The 18,054-nt window shown below is 44.8% G+C and overlaps 1 protein-coding gene across 1 annotated transcript in view; it reads left to right on the top strand.

Moving 5' to 3' along the window:
* The first annotated feature begins 723 nt into the window (after nucleotides 1-723).
* The window catches only part of MFSD2A (MFSD2 lysolipid transporter A, lysophospholipid), a 51,779-nt gene continuing 34,448 nt past the window's right edge, over nucleotides 724-18,054 (top strand). The window contains exons 1-3 of the mRNA XM_070949431.1: nucleotides 724-917; nucleotides 4,253-4,378; nucleotides 9,112-9,236. Coding sequence (XP_070805532.1) covers nucleotides 828-917; nucleotides 4,253-4,378; nucleotides 9,112-9,236 — 341 coding nt within the window. The 5' untranslated portion in view covers nucleotides 724-827. The remainder of the gene's footprint in view (nucleotides 918-4,252; nucleotides 4,379-9,111; nucleotides 9,237-18,054) is intronic.

Raw genomic sequence — 18,054 nt, 5'->3', positions numbered from 1 at the left:
CCACCAAGGCACACAGCCACGCCCACAGAACCGGTAGTTTAAAAAAATTGGATTTCACCACTGGTTTAATGAATGATGGAATGTTTGTCTTAAAAGAAAATTTAAAAAAAAATATTTAAAAAAAAAAACTAAGTAAACTGTTGTAAGTCGAGGACTCCCTGCATCTCAGAAAAGGCTGCATTCTTTGTATTTTTTTTTACACCCAAGCCAGAAAGGTGAAGTCATTTTATTTTTATTTTATTTTATTTTTATTTTTTTGCAGCCCGACTCTTGGAAGGCGAGAACTGCCAGCTGTCCGGAGTGGGAAAGGCGAGGGTGTTTTCAAAGGCTCGGCTCCGGATTGGCTCCCTTAAGACAGCCAGAATTTGGGGGTTGTTTCTAATTCCGGCAGAGGCGAGGGGGCTGGCTTACGAGCGCTTGGGGAGGAGCCGCGGCTGGCGGCTGGCTGCACGCGAAAGAAATCCCGTCGGCCGGAGAAAGGGGCGCATTCATTCATTCTCCTCCGCTCGAGCCGAGCCGATCCGGGCGCTCACGGCAGCCTTTCGCTCGCCCGCTTGAAACTCTCCCGCCGCTGCTTCCCGCGCCGGGATAGAAACGCCTGAAAGCGAATTGAGGAGGGGGGAAAAAAAAGGAAGAAAAGAAAAGAGGAAAAGAGGAGAAAAGGAAAGAAAAGGAAAGGGGGGAAAGGAAAAAGGAAAAAGGAAAGGAAAGGAAAGGAAAGGAAAGGAAAGGAAAGGAAAGGAAAGGAAAGGAAAGGAAAGGAAAGGAAAACTTTCCAGCACGGAGATCAAGTGGATTAATCCGACCCGATCCCCCTGGGCTTGCCAATGGCCAAAGGAGAAGGAGCTGAGAGCGTCTCCTCGGCTGGCCTTTTGCAACCGAGCATCTTAAAACCGGAGGAGCGGATCCGATCCAAGGTAAGGCGGAAGGCAGCTGCGGAGCGGGAGGGGCGAAGGCAAAAAAGGAGCCAGGAAAAGAAAAGAAGAAAAAGAAAAAGAAAAAAGAAAAATTAAAATAAGGCGCGGAAGGGCTGGAAACCGCGCGCGCAGCTGGCCCTGTGCTCGGAAGCCGGGCGGATTTTACTCCCCGAGGAAGCACGGCTAAGAAAGAGCTTGGGCGATCCACGTGCAGCCCCCGGGCCAGTCGATCGACCGGGGAGAGATCCCGAGAGAGCCAGAAAGCCCTTGGAATGTATCTGGGAGGGGGAGGTTGCGCGTTGCTCGCTCGCTCCCCCCTCCTCCTGCAAAGCAGAACCGGGAAGGGCATGAAACGGTCCCCTCCCCCAAAACTCAACGGATCCTGGACCTGGAGGCGAAGTTGGGTGATCCATTCGGATCTCTCCCCCTCCCCCCTCAATCCGGGATCGGGGCGGAGGTGGGCGGGCGAGCCTTCCTTATAAGGCTTGGGAGCCTTCAAATTAGAGCGGGCTCGGGTGATCGATCCACCATGGCTCTGCTGCAGACGCTGGCTGGCCCCTGGCGTTGGGTCAAGGTTAGTCCTTCCCGGGAGGACGTGTGAACTGGGGCAACGGGGGAATAGCGCAGGGGACGGAGAGAGAGAGAGAGAGAAAGAGACAGAGGGAGGGAAAGAGAGAAAGAGAGAGGGAAGGAGGGAGAGAGAAAGAGGGAGGGAGAGAGAGAAAGATAGAGGGAGGGAGGGAGGGAGGGAGGGAGAGGGAGGGAAAGAAAGAGAGAGGGAGGGAAGGAGGGAGAGAGAGAAAGATAGAGGGAGGGAGAAGGGAAGGAGAGAGAGAGAAAGAGAGAGGGAGGGAGAGAGAGAAAGAGAGAGGGAGGGAGAGAGAGAAAGAGAGAGGGAGGGAGGGAGAATGAGAGAGGGTGGGAAAGAAAGAGAGAAAGAGAGAGGGAAGGAGGGAGAGAGAGAAAGAGGGAGGGAGAGAGAGAAAAAGAGAGAGGGAGGGAGGAAAAGAGAGGAAAAGAGAGAGGGAAGGAGGGAGAGAGAAAGAGGGAGGGAGGAAGGGAGAGAGAGAGAGTGAGTTGACTTACACCGCGAAGAATCCTCCCACTCCTCCACTCCTCGCCTCTTTTAAAAAGAGCCCCGGGGGTTTTTCGGCGCGTCAGCCTTGGAGTTGTACTGAAAGCCTTGCGAGGCCTCCTCGTGCAGTTCAAGTTCATTCATAAATGGTGAGAAGAAGATACGGCCGCCCTTGGTGCGACTTCCTCTTTGGAAAAGATATCAATATAAACAATAAACTGAGAAAAGCTCAGTCAGGAGCATTCGGCTTGTCCCCCCCCCCCTTTTTTTTAAAATTTATTTATTTATTTATTTATTTATTTATTTATTTATTTATTTAATGGTGAAGAAGGGGGAAGATTTTCCCCCTGGAAGTCTCTTTTTCAAGCTTCCTGGCAGTTTGTGTGTGTGTGTCTGTCTGTGTGTTTCTGCCCCTTTAAGAAACAACTGCGGAGCACTACAAGAGAAGTCGTGGCTGTTTCAGAAAGAGGTGGGGTGAGGTTTTCATGCGAGGGTGGCTTTTCAGGGTTTGGCTTCCCCCGTAGCCGTGGGCGGCCGGAATGCCCCGATGTTTAGCGTCAGGTGGGAAGTTATGTGTCAGAATGGGAGCCGGGGACTTAGACGTGTTGAAAGAATGAATGAATTCAGAGCTGAAAAATCGTCTCTTACCCAGTTTCTGCTTCTGATCAGGATGGCTAGTTAAACTGACCAGGATGACCAGGAAACAAACCTTAATGGAAAAGGACAATTCTGCCTCTGGCTTCTCTCTTAGACTTGGGGTTTCTAATCTGTAACCTGAGCACTGAAGTGATGCTTGGGATTTTGATGAAGAGTTTGTTGGGGTCTGTTGGAAGGTTTTAGGGTGACCACATTATAGCTTAAGTGAATGGCCTGTTTCACATAATAAGGCTAAACAATAGCTGGATTCACCAAATCACTGAACATCCAACTGCACTTTAGTCTAGCCATGCAAACATAGCCACTGTATATTGATCTTGGGGTAACCATTAAATCTAAGCCAGGGTTCAGAGCACAGCACTTGGCTAGGCATTACGGCACCCACACGATGTTTTGAATTTAAATACCCATTCAGCCTTAGCCAGCATATCCACTGACAAGAGAATGCAGGACTGTACCCAAAATATCTGGAGAACATCAAATTGTCCACCTCTGATTAAGAATGGTGTGAAGATAGTCTTTGTGTCTGGATGTCTAAGTGGAAGGAACTCTCTATTCTCTCACCTATAACATGCCTTTGCAGTAGTAAAATCTGAGCTGAATTTCAGAAAAGAAGTCTAGTTAAATCAGGAATTTCAAACTCTTTCAAAACAATCCCCCATAGCATGGATTGAGTGTTGTAAATGAACTAAGATTTTCTCTAAAAAGCTCTCCTGCCGATATGTTTATGATGATCTTTCTGAGTTCACACCACTTGCATTTACCAATTGGTTGGACTGGGTGTGTGATTACCGCAACTTATTGGACAAGATGCACAATTGCTATGTTCACCCAATATACATAATCAACTCAATCATTGGTAGAAATCCAATGGTGTTCAAAACTCGGCTTTAACTTCTTGATTGGATCCAACAGGAGGAGAGGACCTGAAAGCTGAATAATTTAAAGCAACATCTCAACTTTTTCAATCGTAATAATTATTGGTAGCCCTTCCAGAGTTGTTTGAAGTGAATGGGGAGGCAGTTACAGATGTACACCCTTCTGGCAGTGGGAGAAAGTGTTTCATTGTTTTTTCACCCCAATTGGGTTGAAAGCGTGAGCAAAGCACTTTTCTGGACTAGCTTCTATTATCTGTCCTTGGTGAGATTTATTGCCTGTTTGAACTGGGATATTTGCTAAGGGTGAACAAAGAAAGTTGTTGCTAGAAAGTAGGAGTGATAAATACCTTGGGAAGATACATGCAAATACTGCTAACGAGTTCAGAAGGTGCAAAATTCTCCCTTGCTAAAACTAAGTGCAAACCAGAGCACTGGGTCAGTTTCTTGTTCAGTGTATTGTGTGAATCCAGAAAATAAGTTACCGTAATTCCGTAAACTGGGTTGGGTGAATTTAAAGGTGGATTGAATTTGTGGAGCATAAAGCAGTAGTTCTCAATCTTGGTAACTTTAAGACATGTCGATTTTAACTCTCAGAATTTCCCAGCCAACTTGCTGGGAATTGAAGTCCACAAAATTACTAGGGCTGAGAAACACTGATACAGAGCAAGTCCTGTTTGATCTTCCTTCTGGAGTTTTGACCATTGCTTCCAAATTCTCTGTTCCAGAGAGAAAGCAAAGCCAAGCTATCGATATGCAGCAAAGTGTGTTATGCCATTGGTGGAGCACCCTATCAGATCACTGGTTGTGCTTTGGGATTCTTTCTCCAGATTTACTTGTTGGATGTGGTGCAGGTAAGTCTTAACTGGCTTCGGTCCTTTCTTTGAGGCTGGGGGTTGGTGGTCACATCAAGGCTTATTGGGGATCCCTGTTGGATTCAACTCTAGGCTGAGCCACGTCTAAAGATTTGCACCCAGTATAGATTTTCTTTAACTGCTGTTTTCTTTGGGTTAGAGTTCCCCAAAGCTTTCCTTTCCATGCAAAATTTCCTACATGCTCCACTCTGTAAAACCATCCCTTTTCAAGGAAGCTTCTTGCTTAGCCTTTTGCTTGAGATGCTAGCTTTCTATACGGAGGTACTTCCTTGTTGCGCTTTCAGATCTGGTCTCAGTGCTGTGCCCCTAGTACCCACCCTATGGGCAGCCTATCCTACATGCAACCCCTTATTGAGCTCAGGATCCAAGGGCTTCTGCAGGACCTTGTAAAGGTAGTCTTTGACTTACAACCCCAATTGGGAGCAGAATTTCTGTTGTTGAGCAAGAAGGTTATGAAGCGTACCGTGCCCAGTTTTTACGGCCTCTTTGCCACAGTTGTTAAGGGAATCATGCAGTTGTTAAGGGAATCACACAGTCGTTAAGCAAATACAGCTTCCCCCATTGACTTTGCTTGTTGAAAGTTGGCTGGGAAGGTTGGAAATGGCAATCACGTGACCCTGGGAAATTGCAACTATCATAAATGTATGGCCTTTGCCAAGGGCCCAAATTTTGATCATACGACCACGGGGACACTGCAGTGATTATCAGCGTGAGGGATGATTGCAATTTTAACCGTTGCAACTTTGAAAAATTGCTAAATGAACGGTTGTAAGTTGAGAATTACCTGTAGCAGATTTGCACTGTGCAGTTTTCTTGCATCCGGGAATCTTCCAGATGTGGTAGAATTAAATTTCCCTGAAATCTTAGCAGCACAGCAATTACTGTTTAGGGACTCCACGAATTACTAAGCAATATCAAATAGGCTGCCCCATTCATCCAGAGCAGGGGTGGGCAATTAATTTTCCCAAGAGGCCACATGAGAAACCGAGACTGTTGTGAAGAACCAAAACAATCGGGCTGTGCACTTATTCACTTAGCTCCCTAAGTGGCTCAGTGGCTAAGACGCTGAGCTTGTCGATCAGAAAGGTCGTCGGTTCGAATCCCTCGTACAGATCTCCTGCGTGATCGGGGGGTTGGATTAGATGACCTCCAAGGTCCCTTCCAACTCTGTTACTTTACACTTGATTTCTAATTTCCTTTTTTTTTTGTTTGAATATTTTTTTTTATTTTTAAAACAAAAACATAAAATACATCTTTTCAAAATGAAGCTTTTGCTCCGGTCACATATTAAAGCAAATCATTAACAAATCTTATTTTTCAATTAACACAACTAAATACACTGCTCAAAAAAATAAAAGGAACACAAGCAGAAGACATCGAGATCTGAATGAATGAAATAGCCTTATGAAATACTTTGTTCGTTACATACAGTAGTTTTGTGTTCCCTTTAGTTGTTCGAGCAGTGTATAAACTACTGTATGTAACGAACAAAGTATTTCATAAGGCTATTTCATTCATTCAGATCTCGGATGTCTTCTGCTTGTGTTCCCTTTATTTTTTTGAGCAGTGTATTTTAAACAAGTATTTCCCTCAAATCTGTCTATAACTATGCCATTATCCCCCAAAACCCGTTACCTTAAACTTATCAATTATCAATCCATTTTTTTCTTTCATTTCCCCCTAGATGGATATATTTTAACAATTTAAAGCACACAAATATATTAAACATTCCAAAAGTATTTAATTTCAACATACCCATTTTATTTCTAACCATTAGACTCAAAATTTATACTCTTTATTTCTATTATTAAACCTAACTTATTCATCTTATCTTAATTGATTTCTAATTTCCAATTGACCTCACACGGGCCAGACAGGGCCGGATATGGCCTGCAAAATGCCCAGGTCTGATCCAGAGAGCGCTAGTTTAGGGAAGGAAGCATCTCCAAATTGCAAGGAAGTCTCTTGCTTTTCTCTTAGCTGGTTTCCTCATGCTTCTCATGCTTTCATGTCTTTTTTTTTTTTTAATTTGATTTATATGCCGCCCTTCTCCGGAGACTCAGGGCAACTTACAATGCGCTAAGCAATAGCCTTCATCCTTTTGTATATTTATACAAAGTCAGCTTATTGCCCCCACAAACTGGGTCCTCAATTTACCTACCTTAGAAAGGATGGAAGGCTGAGTCAACCTTGAGCCTGGCGAGATTCGAACCTGCAGTAATTGCAGGCAGCTGGTGTTAATAACAGGGTGCTTTAGACCACTGTACTACCAAGGCTCCTTGGTAGTCTTGTCTTCCTGGGGCACAGAATGCCTCTAGAATCGCCGACCTAATGTGAATGAAACAAGGGCCTCACCCCACTTCTAGTCCTATATACGACCAGATTGTTAAAGGCATTGTTCAGTCCATTCTACATGCTCCTGGCAAGTGTTCTCAAATTAAGAACATCTTGTTTTCTCGTGGTGCGTCGCTTGCCTCGATTGTATGTTCTCCGTGGCATTTCTCTTTCAGTAAATAACCCCTGCTAAGAAGAGCAGCACATTTGCTATTGCTTGGTAACTCATTGACTTGAATTCACACATCTCACAAAGCCCTGGCTTGCTTGAACTGTAATTTGTTAAATAAGCCACACTGGCTTGGTTCAACAATCCCTCCAAGCCCAATTAATGATATGTACAACTGTTGACATGTGGTTCCATCTGTATTTTGGCCCCCGTCGTCCCTGGAAGCCTGCATACCATGTCGAAGTTCATAGCTTCGGGTGAAGAAATCGGCTACTCAGCATTTCAAAACTTGAGGGTGGCAGACCTAAAAATGCAATTCATGTGATCGTGGAGATTCTCAAATCATCCAGAGGTGCTTTTTTTTCCAAAAGGCAGCTGGATTTCCTTGGGTTTTTTTTTTTTTCTTTGAAAACATTTCGCTTCTCATCCGAGAAGCTCATCCAGAACTGAAGAAGCTTCTCGGATGAGAAGTGAAACATTTTTAAAGGGGAAAAAAATCCCTAGAAAATCCAGTTTTTTTTAAAAAAAAAGCACCTTTGGGATAAATAATGTAACTTCACCATCTGATAAAACCTCTCCAGGTTTCAGCTTCTCAAAGCCAGGCTTCAGCTAGAAACTGTTCTGCCCCAGCTACGGACCCCAAAGAACGCAGCACACACAAAGTCTGTACAAATCTTAGTTTACTAAAATAAAATCAGGGTTCTTTTTCAAACAAAGGCTGTTAATTAACTTTCTTAACAGCCTGCATGAATACAAAGAATAAATAATCTTAATCTTACTATGGTTGGCAGAAAGCCCAGAAGCAATTTGCAGAGAACTAAGATCAAGGCACAAAGGAGAGTGAACGGTTGTTCCCTGCAAATTGCTTCAGTTGGCGTTCCTCCTTAAATAGGCTAAGGGAGTGGCCAATTAGCCCCAAGCCCTACTCTCGAGGAGACCTCCTCCTGAGGAGCCACTCCTGCCTTTTGGCAGCTCTGCGCGCCCGTGCATCGAGAAGAGGCTCCTCCTCTTCTTCCTCTTCACTTATGGGAGCTTCTGGAGGTTCTGAAGGCCCTGGCTGAATCCCCGCCTCTGGCACCACATCTTCTCCAGCCTCCTCATTGTCCGACTCGAGTGCCAGCTGCACAGGCTGCTGGCGCAGCACCACACCAGCCTCCTCGCTGTCCGAATCAGCCACCAGCCGCACAGGCCACGTACAGGCCACAACAGAAACAGAATGTGAACCACTTAGAGAAGCTCAGGAGAAAATATCAAAACCACAGTGCAAGTCAAACAGGTAGTTGTGATGGCGCAGTGGTTAGAGTGCAGTACTGCAGGCTCCTTCTGCTGACTGCCGGCTGACTGCAATTTGGCAGTTCAGATCTCACCAGGCTCAAGGTGGACTCAGCCTTCCATCCTTCTGAGGTCGGTAAAATGAGGACCCAGATTGTTGGGGGCAATAGGCTGACACTCTAAACCGCTTGGAGAGGGCTGTGAAGCACTGTAAAGCGGTATATAAGTCTAAGTGCTAGTCCTCAACTCACGACCGGTCATTTAGCGACTGTTTGAAGTTACAATAGGTTTAAAAACTACTTAAGACTTGGATTCAAAGTTCTAATGGTTTCTCCCCCCCCCCCCGGTCACATGATCACATTTTGGGTGCTTGGAAACTGGCCAGCATTTACGGCCATTTGTAGCATCCCACAGTCACCTGATCACGATTCATAATGGTTTTTGCTGGAAACAGGCATTTACTTCTGATTTCCAGCAAAAAAACACCACCCATTGTCGACAACGGTTTCACATAACGACTGGAGTGCTCATTTACGACTGATACAAAAAAGGTTGTAAAATCGGGCACAGTCACGTGATGACTCGCTTAATAATCAGCCTGACTTAACCAGCATAATTCCGGACTCAATTGCGGTCATAAGCCGAGGACTACCCGTATTTATTGGAAGAGATAGAAAGCCGTTACCAAGAGAATTTCAGCAACTGCAGCTGCCGAAGAGACTTGGCTTGAGTTTATATGTACGGATTTGGTTCAAACACTGAATTTTCCACCTTGCCCTACCTTGCTCTCTTCCCCCTGGGTTGGCCTGTTTCTACTTGTCCTTTTTTTTTTTCTGCATAAGACCAATTTGCTTTTCTTTCATTTGTGGCTTCCAGTGAGAGAATGAGCTCCCACGCTCGAGTTGAATGGAGGTTCTTCCCTTCTTCTGTTTAACAGATGGACCCCTTCTACGCATCCATCATCCTTTTCGTGGGACGTGCGTGGGATGCCATAACTGACCCCCTGGTGGGTTTCTTCATCAGTAAAAGCTCCTGGACCTGCTTTGGACGCCTGATGCCCTGGTAAGCATGCCTGGATGCAGTCTGGTGGATGCCACTTTCAAACAGAATTTCATGATGTATGGCAGGGGTCTCAAACTCTATTTCATTGAAGGCTGCATCAGGGCTGTGGTTGACCTTGGGGGGCTGGGTGGGCGTGGCCGACTGGGTGTGGCCAGCTTCACACTACTCCCCAAACTGCTAGCATGTTTCCTCTTTCGCACTGGGTAGACTGGGCCAAAGTCATGCTGGCCCAATGTTTCCTTTTTGCATTGGGTAGATGCTAAAGCGACACAGTCCAACCCGTTACATTTTCCAGGACGGCCCTGTGGGCTCGATCCAACCACATCACAGGCCACATCTGGCTCACGGGCCTTGTGTTTGATACCCCTGATGTACGGTGACATCTGTAGAGTTTTCTAGTTACAATTTTCTTGTAGAATAGAATAGAATTTTTATTGGCCAAGTGTGAGGAATGATCATCAGTGGCACTGGCACTTTTTTTAGTGCCAGGGTAACTCTGAAAGGTCACTAAATGAATAGAATAGAATAGAATAGAATAGAATAGAATAGAATAGAATAGAATAGAATAGAATAGAATAGAATAGAATAGAATAGAATAGAATAGAATTCTTTATTGGCCAAGTGTGATTGGACACACAAGGAATTTGTCTTGGTGCATACGCTCTCGGTGTACATAAAAGAAAAGATACGTTCGTCAAGAATCATAATTATAGTCATTATAAGCAATCAGGAAACAATATCAATATAAATCGTAATAATACAAGGAACAAAATTACAGTCATACAGTCCTAAGTGGGAGGAGATGGGTGATAGGAACGATGAGAAGATTAATAGTAATAGTAATGCAGACTTAGTGAATAATTTGACAGTGTTGAGGAAATTATTTGTTTAGCAGAGTGATGGCGTTCGGGAAAAAACTGTCCTTGTGTCTAGTTATTCTGGTGTGCAGTGCTCTATAGCGTCATTTTGAGGGTAGGAGTTGAAACAGTTTATGTCCAGGATGTGAGGGGTCCGTAAATATTTTCACAGCCCTCTGTTTGACTCGTGCAGTATACAGGTCCTCAATGGAAGTCAGGTTGGTAGCAGGAGTAGTTTGCCATCACTTTTTTTCCTAAGACATTATTTTATCCAATAGCCTGGTGTCTCTTGGATAGGAGAACTAGTCAACCTTGTTTAGCTTTTTGAAGATCAACCAAGGTTGACTATGTTCTGCCACCTCCTGTGATGAAACTTAAGGAAGCTCAATTACAGCTGATCACAAGAGCACTTTTGTGTGCTATTCTTGGTAACAAAAGAGGTTTATCCATTACTTTGTGAGATTTTTTTTTTCCAATACCCAGAACTAGTCGTCACCTTGGAAAGCTAGACAGAGATGCTCCTGTAGTCATTAGAAGTCAAGCTCATTTAAAATCAGTTTTGATTTACCCACAAGGGCTGGGGATTGAATTTATAGACAGAATTGTAACCTGTTGTTTGCAATTCTTGATTGGAGAATGTCAAAAGCACCAGAAGGGTTTTGATCCCTGATGACTTGAATTGGATGAGCTGGAGAGTTGGACTAGCGGCAGGTCCCTTTCTCCATTGGGGCTGTAGAAGAGGCTTATTAAAGGTGGAGGAAGTAGGTTCGTGTGTATCATAGTCAAGTGAGAAACATTGAACTGGTGAATTTCAGTGGTGGGTTGCTCCTGGTTCGGTCCGGTTCTATAGAACCAGTAGTAAAACCGTCCACCCACCACAATGTCATCATGAGTGATCAGCACATACGCGCGAGTGCTCCCGCTGTGAACCAGTAGTAAAGGTAAATGGAACCCACTCCTGGTGCAATTGAGGGTATCAGTAATACTGGCAGCTCACTATGTCCTCTAGTTTTGTGACTGCAGCACCGTGGATCAGTTCTGCTTTTTCCCCAACCTGGGAGATAATTTTGGGTCCTTGTAGAACTATAGGAAGAAGGTGACTTGGTGAAATTGAGACGTCGTGCATGGTCTGAGCTTGTGACGCAAAAAGTCTGTAGAGATTCTCAGTCATCCAGATCATGGTTGTCCCAAAGGTGTTTTTTTCAGGAGGCAACTGGACGTTCTTGTTTTTTCTTTTGAAGACATCTCGCTTCTCATCCAAGAAGCTTCTTCAGCTCTGACAGGATGGTGGGGAATGGAAGGATTTATATTCCTTGCAGACAGAGCTGATCCTTTGCATCTTTTTAGAGGGTCGTTGAAGCCCTTGGAGGTTTATCTGTGTCCTCAGGGTCACCTGAGTAGTACTCCTGGTTCCTGGTTGTGAAGTAAAAGTTGTGTTTTGGTGGGTCATAAGGAAGCAGTCAACTAGCACTTGGGACCGGGCTGGTCCATGAAGGGTTTTGTATGTGTAGATATATATATAAAACCCACAATAGGTAACACATTTGTTCAAGCTACATATTCTTCCTGGATATTCCATTCTCCCTCTGATGTTTGCTCCCTCCGCCTCCAATTTCAGCTGTTTGTGAGCATTTTAGAGATATCATGCCCCAAATGGCTTGGGGAACATCTGTTTTCATAATTTATAGCAAGCATGGGCAGAAGACTTTTCAGGATTGTTCCAGATCTTGAAATCCATCTTGTTGACCATATTAATGCTGATTGGAAAATAGCAACAGCATAGCACCGGATTGCCTACAACGGTGTTGTTCAACCTTAGCAACTTTAAGATGTGTGGACTTCAACTCCCAGAATTCCCCAGGAAGCATGCTGGGAGTTGAAGTCCACACATCTTAAAGTTGCTAACGTTGAGATACATTGATCTAGGCCACGGGTCTGCAACCTTAAATACTCAAAGAGCCATTTGGACCCGTTTCCCACAGAAAAGAAAACACCGGGAGCCACAAAACCTGGGTGGGCGTGGCCAACTCAATGTTGCTCACTTCCAGTCACACGATCCCCCTAGCCACACCTACCCAGCATTCTCTACCCATTAGGGCAGAAAACCAGTTGTTAAAAGACACTGGGAACCACAAAATCCTTTTGACATCTCTCTCTCTCGCCTCCCTCCCTCTCTCTCTGTATCTCTCTATGTCTCTCTCTCTCCCCCTCTCTCTGTATCTCTCTGTCTCTGCCCTGGCTACTTCTCCATCCCTGCCGTCACCCTTACTTTCTCAGGCCAGGCGAGGAGTAATTGGGAGAGGAGGGTGAGGGATGGGGCCAACCAGTGGTGGGAGCACCTGACAGGGAGCCACAGCAGAGAGCCCAAAGAGCCGCATACGGCTCCAGAGCCGCAGGTTGCTGACCCCTGCTAGCCGAATCACCTGCTCAACTCAGAATCCACTAGAACATCTGAAAGTTGATCAGCCAGCTCTTAATTTGAACCCCTCAAAGAGAAGAGAATTCTCAATTTCAGGAGACAACCTTCCCCTGATTGACAGCTTATACAAGTCAGGAAGTTTGTTCTGATATCTACCTGGAGAGGTCTGTAAATGGCATAAAGATTATGACTCAAAGAATGAGAATACAAGCATGAAAACCTGCACAGGATATTATAAAATGGGAATGCACCATGTTTTCTAGGCTACATTTGGATTTTTAAGGTATACCTAGGGTTGCAGTCCAAAAATTGTTGCTTGATGCCAAGACGGTCAAACTTTGAGTTGATTTAATTCATTTTTACGTAATTAAAACTTGCAGTTAAGAACAATTGGCAGTTAAAAGACTTGCCCATCTGGCATGAAGATTAACTGTTGGTAACAAATGGTCCTCGACTTATAACCATAATTGAGCCTGAAATTATGGTCATAACTTGTTGGGGTCATAAGTTAAAAGCATCATGTTATTACCTATGAAATGGTGAGATTTTTTCAGGGCTGGGCATGGCTTTGATCTCAGAAGCATGAGGTTTCCACTGTTAAGCCAACAAACCAGGAACTTTTAATAATTGGCTGGAATAATTAAGTCCCCTGGCTAGAGTCATGTGTGCTCCCTTTGCATAGATTGCCCTTTAAAAGGAAAAAATTATAAGAGCAAAGAGTGTATGAATAAATGAGTTCATTCAGCCAAGTTTTAGGGACTCCTTTTTGAAAGAAGTTTTTGTAAAAGCTTTTCTTGACTCTGGGTTCAGACAATCACAATAAGCCCATGTGAATAAAACACTGGAATCCCATAATATGCAACTCTCACCTAACAAAAATGAATTATGTTTTATTATGCTGGCTGGGGAATTCCGGAAGTTGAAGTCCAACTTCAACTTGTATCTTAATGTTGCTAAGGTTGATGAAATACTGGTCTTACAGGTAGACCTTGACTTAACAACCATTTCTTTAGCAAAAATGACTTAAGACTGATCCACACACTTGCGTGACCATCATAGCATCCCCATGGTCAAGTGAGGATTGCACTAGGCTTTGGAGCCGCATGTGGCTCTTTCACTCCTCTGCTGCGGCTCCTTGTCATTCAAAATATGCGTCACAACCGCCAATGTGCGACACCCGCCAGCACACGATTTATTGAGCTTTTCAACCCCCGGTAGGCCAACCATGGATAAATCCAAGAAAAGAAAAGTTTCAGAAGAAAAACAGAATGTTTAATTCAACTACATATGCTAGTTTTGTGGCCACTCAAGAAATAGTCAGGATTGGGAAGGGTTTTGTGGCTCCCGGTGTTTTCTTTTCTGTGGGAAATGGGTCCAAATGGTTCTTTGAGTGTTTAAGCTTGCAGACCTCTGCACTAGGCAATTGGCATGTATTTACAATGTTTGCAGTGTCCTGCAGTCACATGATCCCCATTTGCAGCCTACCCAGTTGGCTTCTGACATTGGGTGAAACTGGATTCATTTAACAAGTACAGTGATTCACATAACAACATTGGCAAAATGGTCATAAAACCAGGTGCGACTCACTTATCAACTGCCTTGCTTAGCAAGGAAAATCTGGTCCCAACTGTGATCATAAATTGAGGATTGGCTGCACTTCATATAATCTATCAAATAATCAGGGGTGAAATCCAGCAGGTTCTGACAGGTTCTGGAGAACCGATAGCGGAAATTTTGAGTAATTCGGAGAACTGGCAAATGTCACCTCTGGCTGGGCCCAGAGTGGAGTGGGAATGGAGATTTTGCAGTATCCTTCCCCTGGAGTGGGATGGGAATGGAGATTTTGCAGTATCCTTCCCCTGGAGTGGGGTGGGAATGGAGATTTTGCAGTATCCTTCCCCTGGAGTGGGGTGGGAATGGAGATTTTGCAATATCCTTTCCCCAGGAGTGGGGAGGGAATGGAGATTTTGCAATATCCCTCCCAACTGATTGGCTAGAACCGATCTGCTCCTTGTAACTCGCTCGGTGGTGGTAGGTTGGCAATTGAGGCCAAGCTGCCTGAAAGCGGTTTCCGATGCTCTCGGTGGTGGCAGAGCGGCAAAAAACTGTTTAAACTCTTGCCGTGGCACTTCGAAGGGCCGCCCTACAGCTGATCAGCGGTAAAAGGCAGTGTGGTGGTAGACCGGTGCCTCCAAAAACAAATGGGTAGACTGGTACAGCTCTGCAAGCAGTTAAAAGCCTGGTAGACCAGTACCTCTGCTAAATCCTAAAGAATTGTTTGTCACATAACCACACCCACAAAATAAGCCACACCCACAGAACCAGTAGTAAAAGTTTCAGAACCCACCCCTGACCTATAGTTTCCATTGGCCTTTGCCCAGGGTAGTTATTGGCAAGGTTGCCTCCTCTGGGAGCCCTGAAACAGCCCTCTTATCGGCAGCTAAATTTAGTGTCCCCTGACGCAAGAAGAGTCTGGGATTTAGGAGGTCGTGTCCTCAGGTGGCTGTCCTTAGCTCTGCAGGGCAACTTCATGCACGTTGCAGCCCAAACCTTTGAGAATGGCCGCCAGTTCGGTTTTTCTCCTTCTCTTCCTGCAATTAAACCTCTTGAGGTTTTGCAGCACTTTCGGATGGACATTCCTTTTTTTTTTTTTAAATCAAGTTTTATTAGTTTTTTTCCCCCCTAACACACACCCACATATTTTATGAAACAGAGTATTGACCATATCCTATGATATCATATCTACAACTCGTCATATCCAAATATATTTTACTTGGTGACAATTTCTGCCAAAGTGTTCCCTTTCCATATTTTTAGATCGAATCTTAATATTTCTATTCTTGTTTCTATAAACGGTACCTTCTTTCGCCCTCAAATTCTCTTTTCTCCATTTTTAATCAGATATATTCTCTTTTAATTTTTGATAGTTCATTCTGTATCCTAATATATTTAAACATGTTCGGGGATGCCTTTCTTCCATTTCATTTTTTTTTTACAGCAATCTTTCTTCTCTTTTCTCTTCTTCTCCCTCCCTTCTTTTATCCTTCCTCCCTTCTTCTTCCCTCCTCTCCTGCTCCTTCTCTACTTCCCCTTTTTTTCTCCCTCTCCTCCTTTCTTCCCCCCTGTCTAACCTTCTCTCCTACTCTTATTTCCCCTTCCTTTCTTCCTCTCCTCTTCCCTTTCTTTTGTTCCTCTCTCTCCTTCTCCCTCAGATGGACATTTCCTGAAAGTTAGTTTGCCCTTCCATTACACTGTAATTGAGCCCACAAGTCGTGAAGATGGTTCAGAAGTTGATCCGAGTTTATGACATTTTTTTTGTGGAGATCATAAAGTAAACACATTGTTCTCAATGGGTCGTTTTTTTTTTGTTTGTTTGTTTGTTTTTTTGCTGGAAACCAGAAGTAACTGCCAGTTTCCAGCAAAAATGTCATCAATTAGAGCCGTGTGACTGCAGGATGCTGCAAATCACCATTAATGCTGGTCAGTTGCCGAGCATTCCAAACACAACAGCTGCCCACCCTAGTCATGTGAAACAGCCCCCTTATCACACGACTGGAGTGGACAGCTGTCAAAACTTCAAATCTGGGTCGGAAGTAGCTATGTTTGAGTCCCCTGGAACTTTGAACAGATACTAAGCAACCGGTTGTAAGTGGAGAACTACCTGTAGGCATGTTCTTTCTGAGATGCTCGCTCGCTCCATGTGTAGAGGATCAAATCGAGCAGACAAACCGAGCACTCTGACAGGATATCTCATGCTTTTTTGTGGTGCGCAAGAGTTTTGCAACAATTACAAGGAAGCCAAGGCAGTTTGGTTCTTTGTCAGACAAGACAAAGAGACACCCAACTTGTAGAAACTCAGCAATGTTGTTTGCACAACCTGCTAAACCTGGTTATGGTTTTATGGGTGGATATGTACCGGTGGTGGGTTTCAAAATTATTTACTACCAGTTCTGTGGGCGTGGCTTGGTGGGTGCGGCAGGGGAAGGATACTGCAAAATCCCCATTTCCTCCCGATCATCTGGGACTTGGGAGGCAGAGAATAGATGGAGGTGGGGCCAGTCAGAATTTTTAGTACCAGTTCTCGGAACTACTCAAAATTTCCACTACCGGTTCTCCAGAACTGGTCAGAACCTGCTGAAACCCACCTCTGATATGTACCCAGTTGGCCGTTCATGCCATTGAGTGGTTTAGAGCAGGGGTCTCCAACCTTGGCAACTTTTAAGACTTGTGGACTTCAACTCCCAGAGTTCCTCAGCCAGCAAAGTCCACAAATCTTAAAGTTGCCAAGGTTGGAGACCCCTGGTTTAGAGCACAAGATATGATGTATGATGCAAACCCAGAAAATGGACGAATTGAGAAAATTCACTTGGCATGTTGTATGAATCTGGTTACTGAATCAGCCTTTGTTGTGGGAATTGAAACTGGAGGTTGCAGCAGAGTTAAGGACATTGCCTTGAGCTCTTGAAGGAAAGACCAGAAGTAAATCTAGCCTTTAGTTGCTGTTCTTCTTTCATCCGTTTCTACATGGGAAACTTTAGTATGAAAAGTTTCCAAGCTGTTGTCATATGCTAGCCATGGAGCACTTGGCATTTTAAAGTTCTTCTTTGATTTCCCTGAGCCTTTGTGCATTATAGTCCAGTTCATCAAAAGTAGGAGAAAAGGCCAGTTGTTGGACATTGGAGAGAAAGGGGAAGGAAGGAAGGAAGGAAGGAAGGAAGGAAGGAAGGAAGGAAGGAAGGAAGGAAGGAAGGAAGGAAGGAAGGAAGGAAGGAAGGAAGGATAGGCATCTCTAGGGAAAAATTGACTCAACCCGTGCCACGATTTCTCACTGCAAATCCCGTGAGTTTACGACATCCTTGCATCCAGTGGTGAAATCCCATTTTTTTTTTTACTACCAGTTCTGTGGGCGTGGCTTGGTGGGCGTGGCTTGGTGGGCAGGAGAAGGATACTGCAAAATCCCCATTCCCACCCCACTCCTGGGGGAAGGATACTGCAAAATCTCCATTCCCTCCCCACTCCTAGGGGAAGGATACTGCAAAATCCCCATTCCCACCCCACTCCTGGGGGAAAGATATTGCAAAATCCCCATTCCCACCCCACTCTGGGGCCAGCCAGAGGTGGTATTTGCCGGTTTTCCGAACTACTCAAAATTTCTGCTACCGGTTCCCCAGAACCTGTCAGAACCTGCTGGATTTCACCCCTGCTTGCATCCCATCTCAGAACACAAGTACAAAATCCGGGATTTGCAGTTGTGAAATCCCGATGCACGGTTTGTTATTTTGGCATCCGTTGTGGCTGGCCCTGTATCCCATTGCAAAAAATGTGATTTGCCATCTCGTTGCCTTCTCTTCTCTCCCGCCTTCCCCACCTGTGACTTTCTCGGTGGAACTTTCCCCCCCACCACCACCATGTGCTTGGCATCATCCAAAGCTTAGGCTCATCATCATGGCAATAAGAAGCGGATTCGCACGCCAGCGCTTTTCATCTCTTTTGATTGGCATTGCCCTCAGATTAAGGGCCGCTTTGAGTTCTCTCTTGACTT

The sequence above is a fragment of the Pituophis catenifer genome, unplaced genomic scaffold (assembly GCF_029215685.1).
Source record: "Pituophis catenifer annectens isolate HBS135680 unplaced genomic scaffold, rPitCat1.0.hap2 SCAF_9, whole genome shotgun sequence".
Taxonomy (NCBI): Eukaryota; Metazoa; Chordata; class Lepidosauria; order Squamata; family Colubridae; genus Pituophis; species Pituophis catenifer.
The sequence above is the reverse complement of the archived record's forward strand: the minus strand, read 5'-3'. Positions and strand labels throughout refer to the sequence as shown.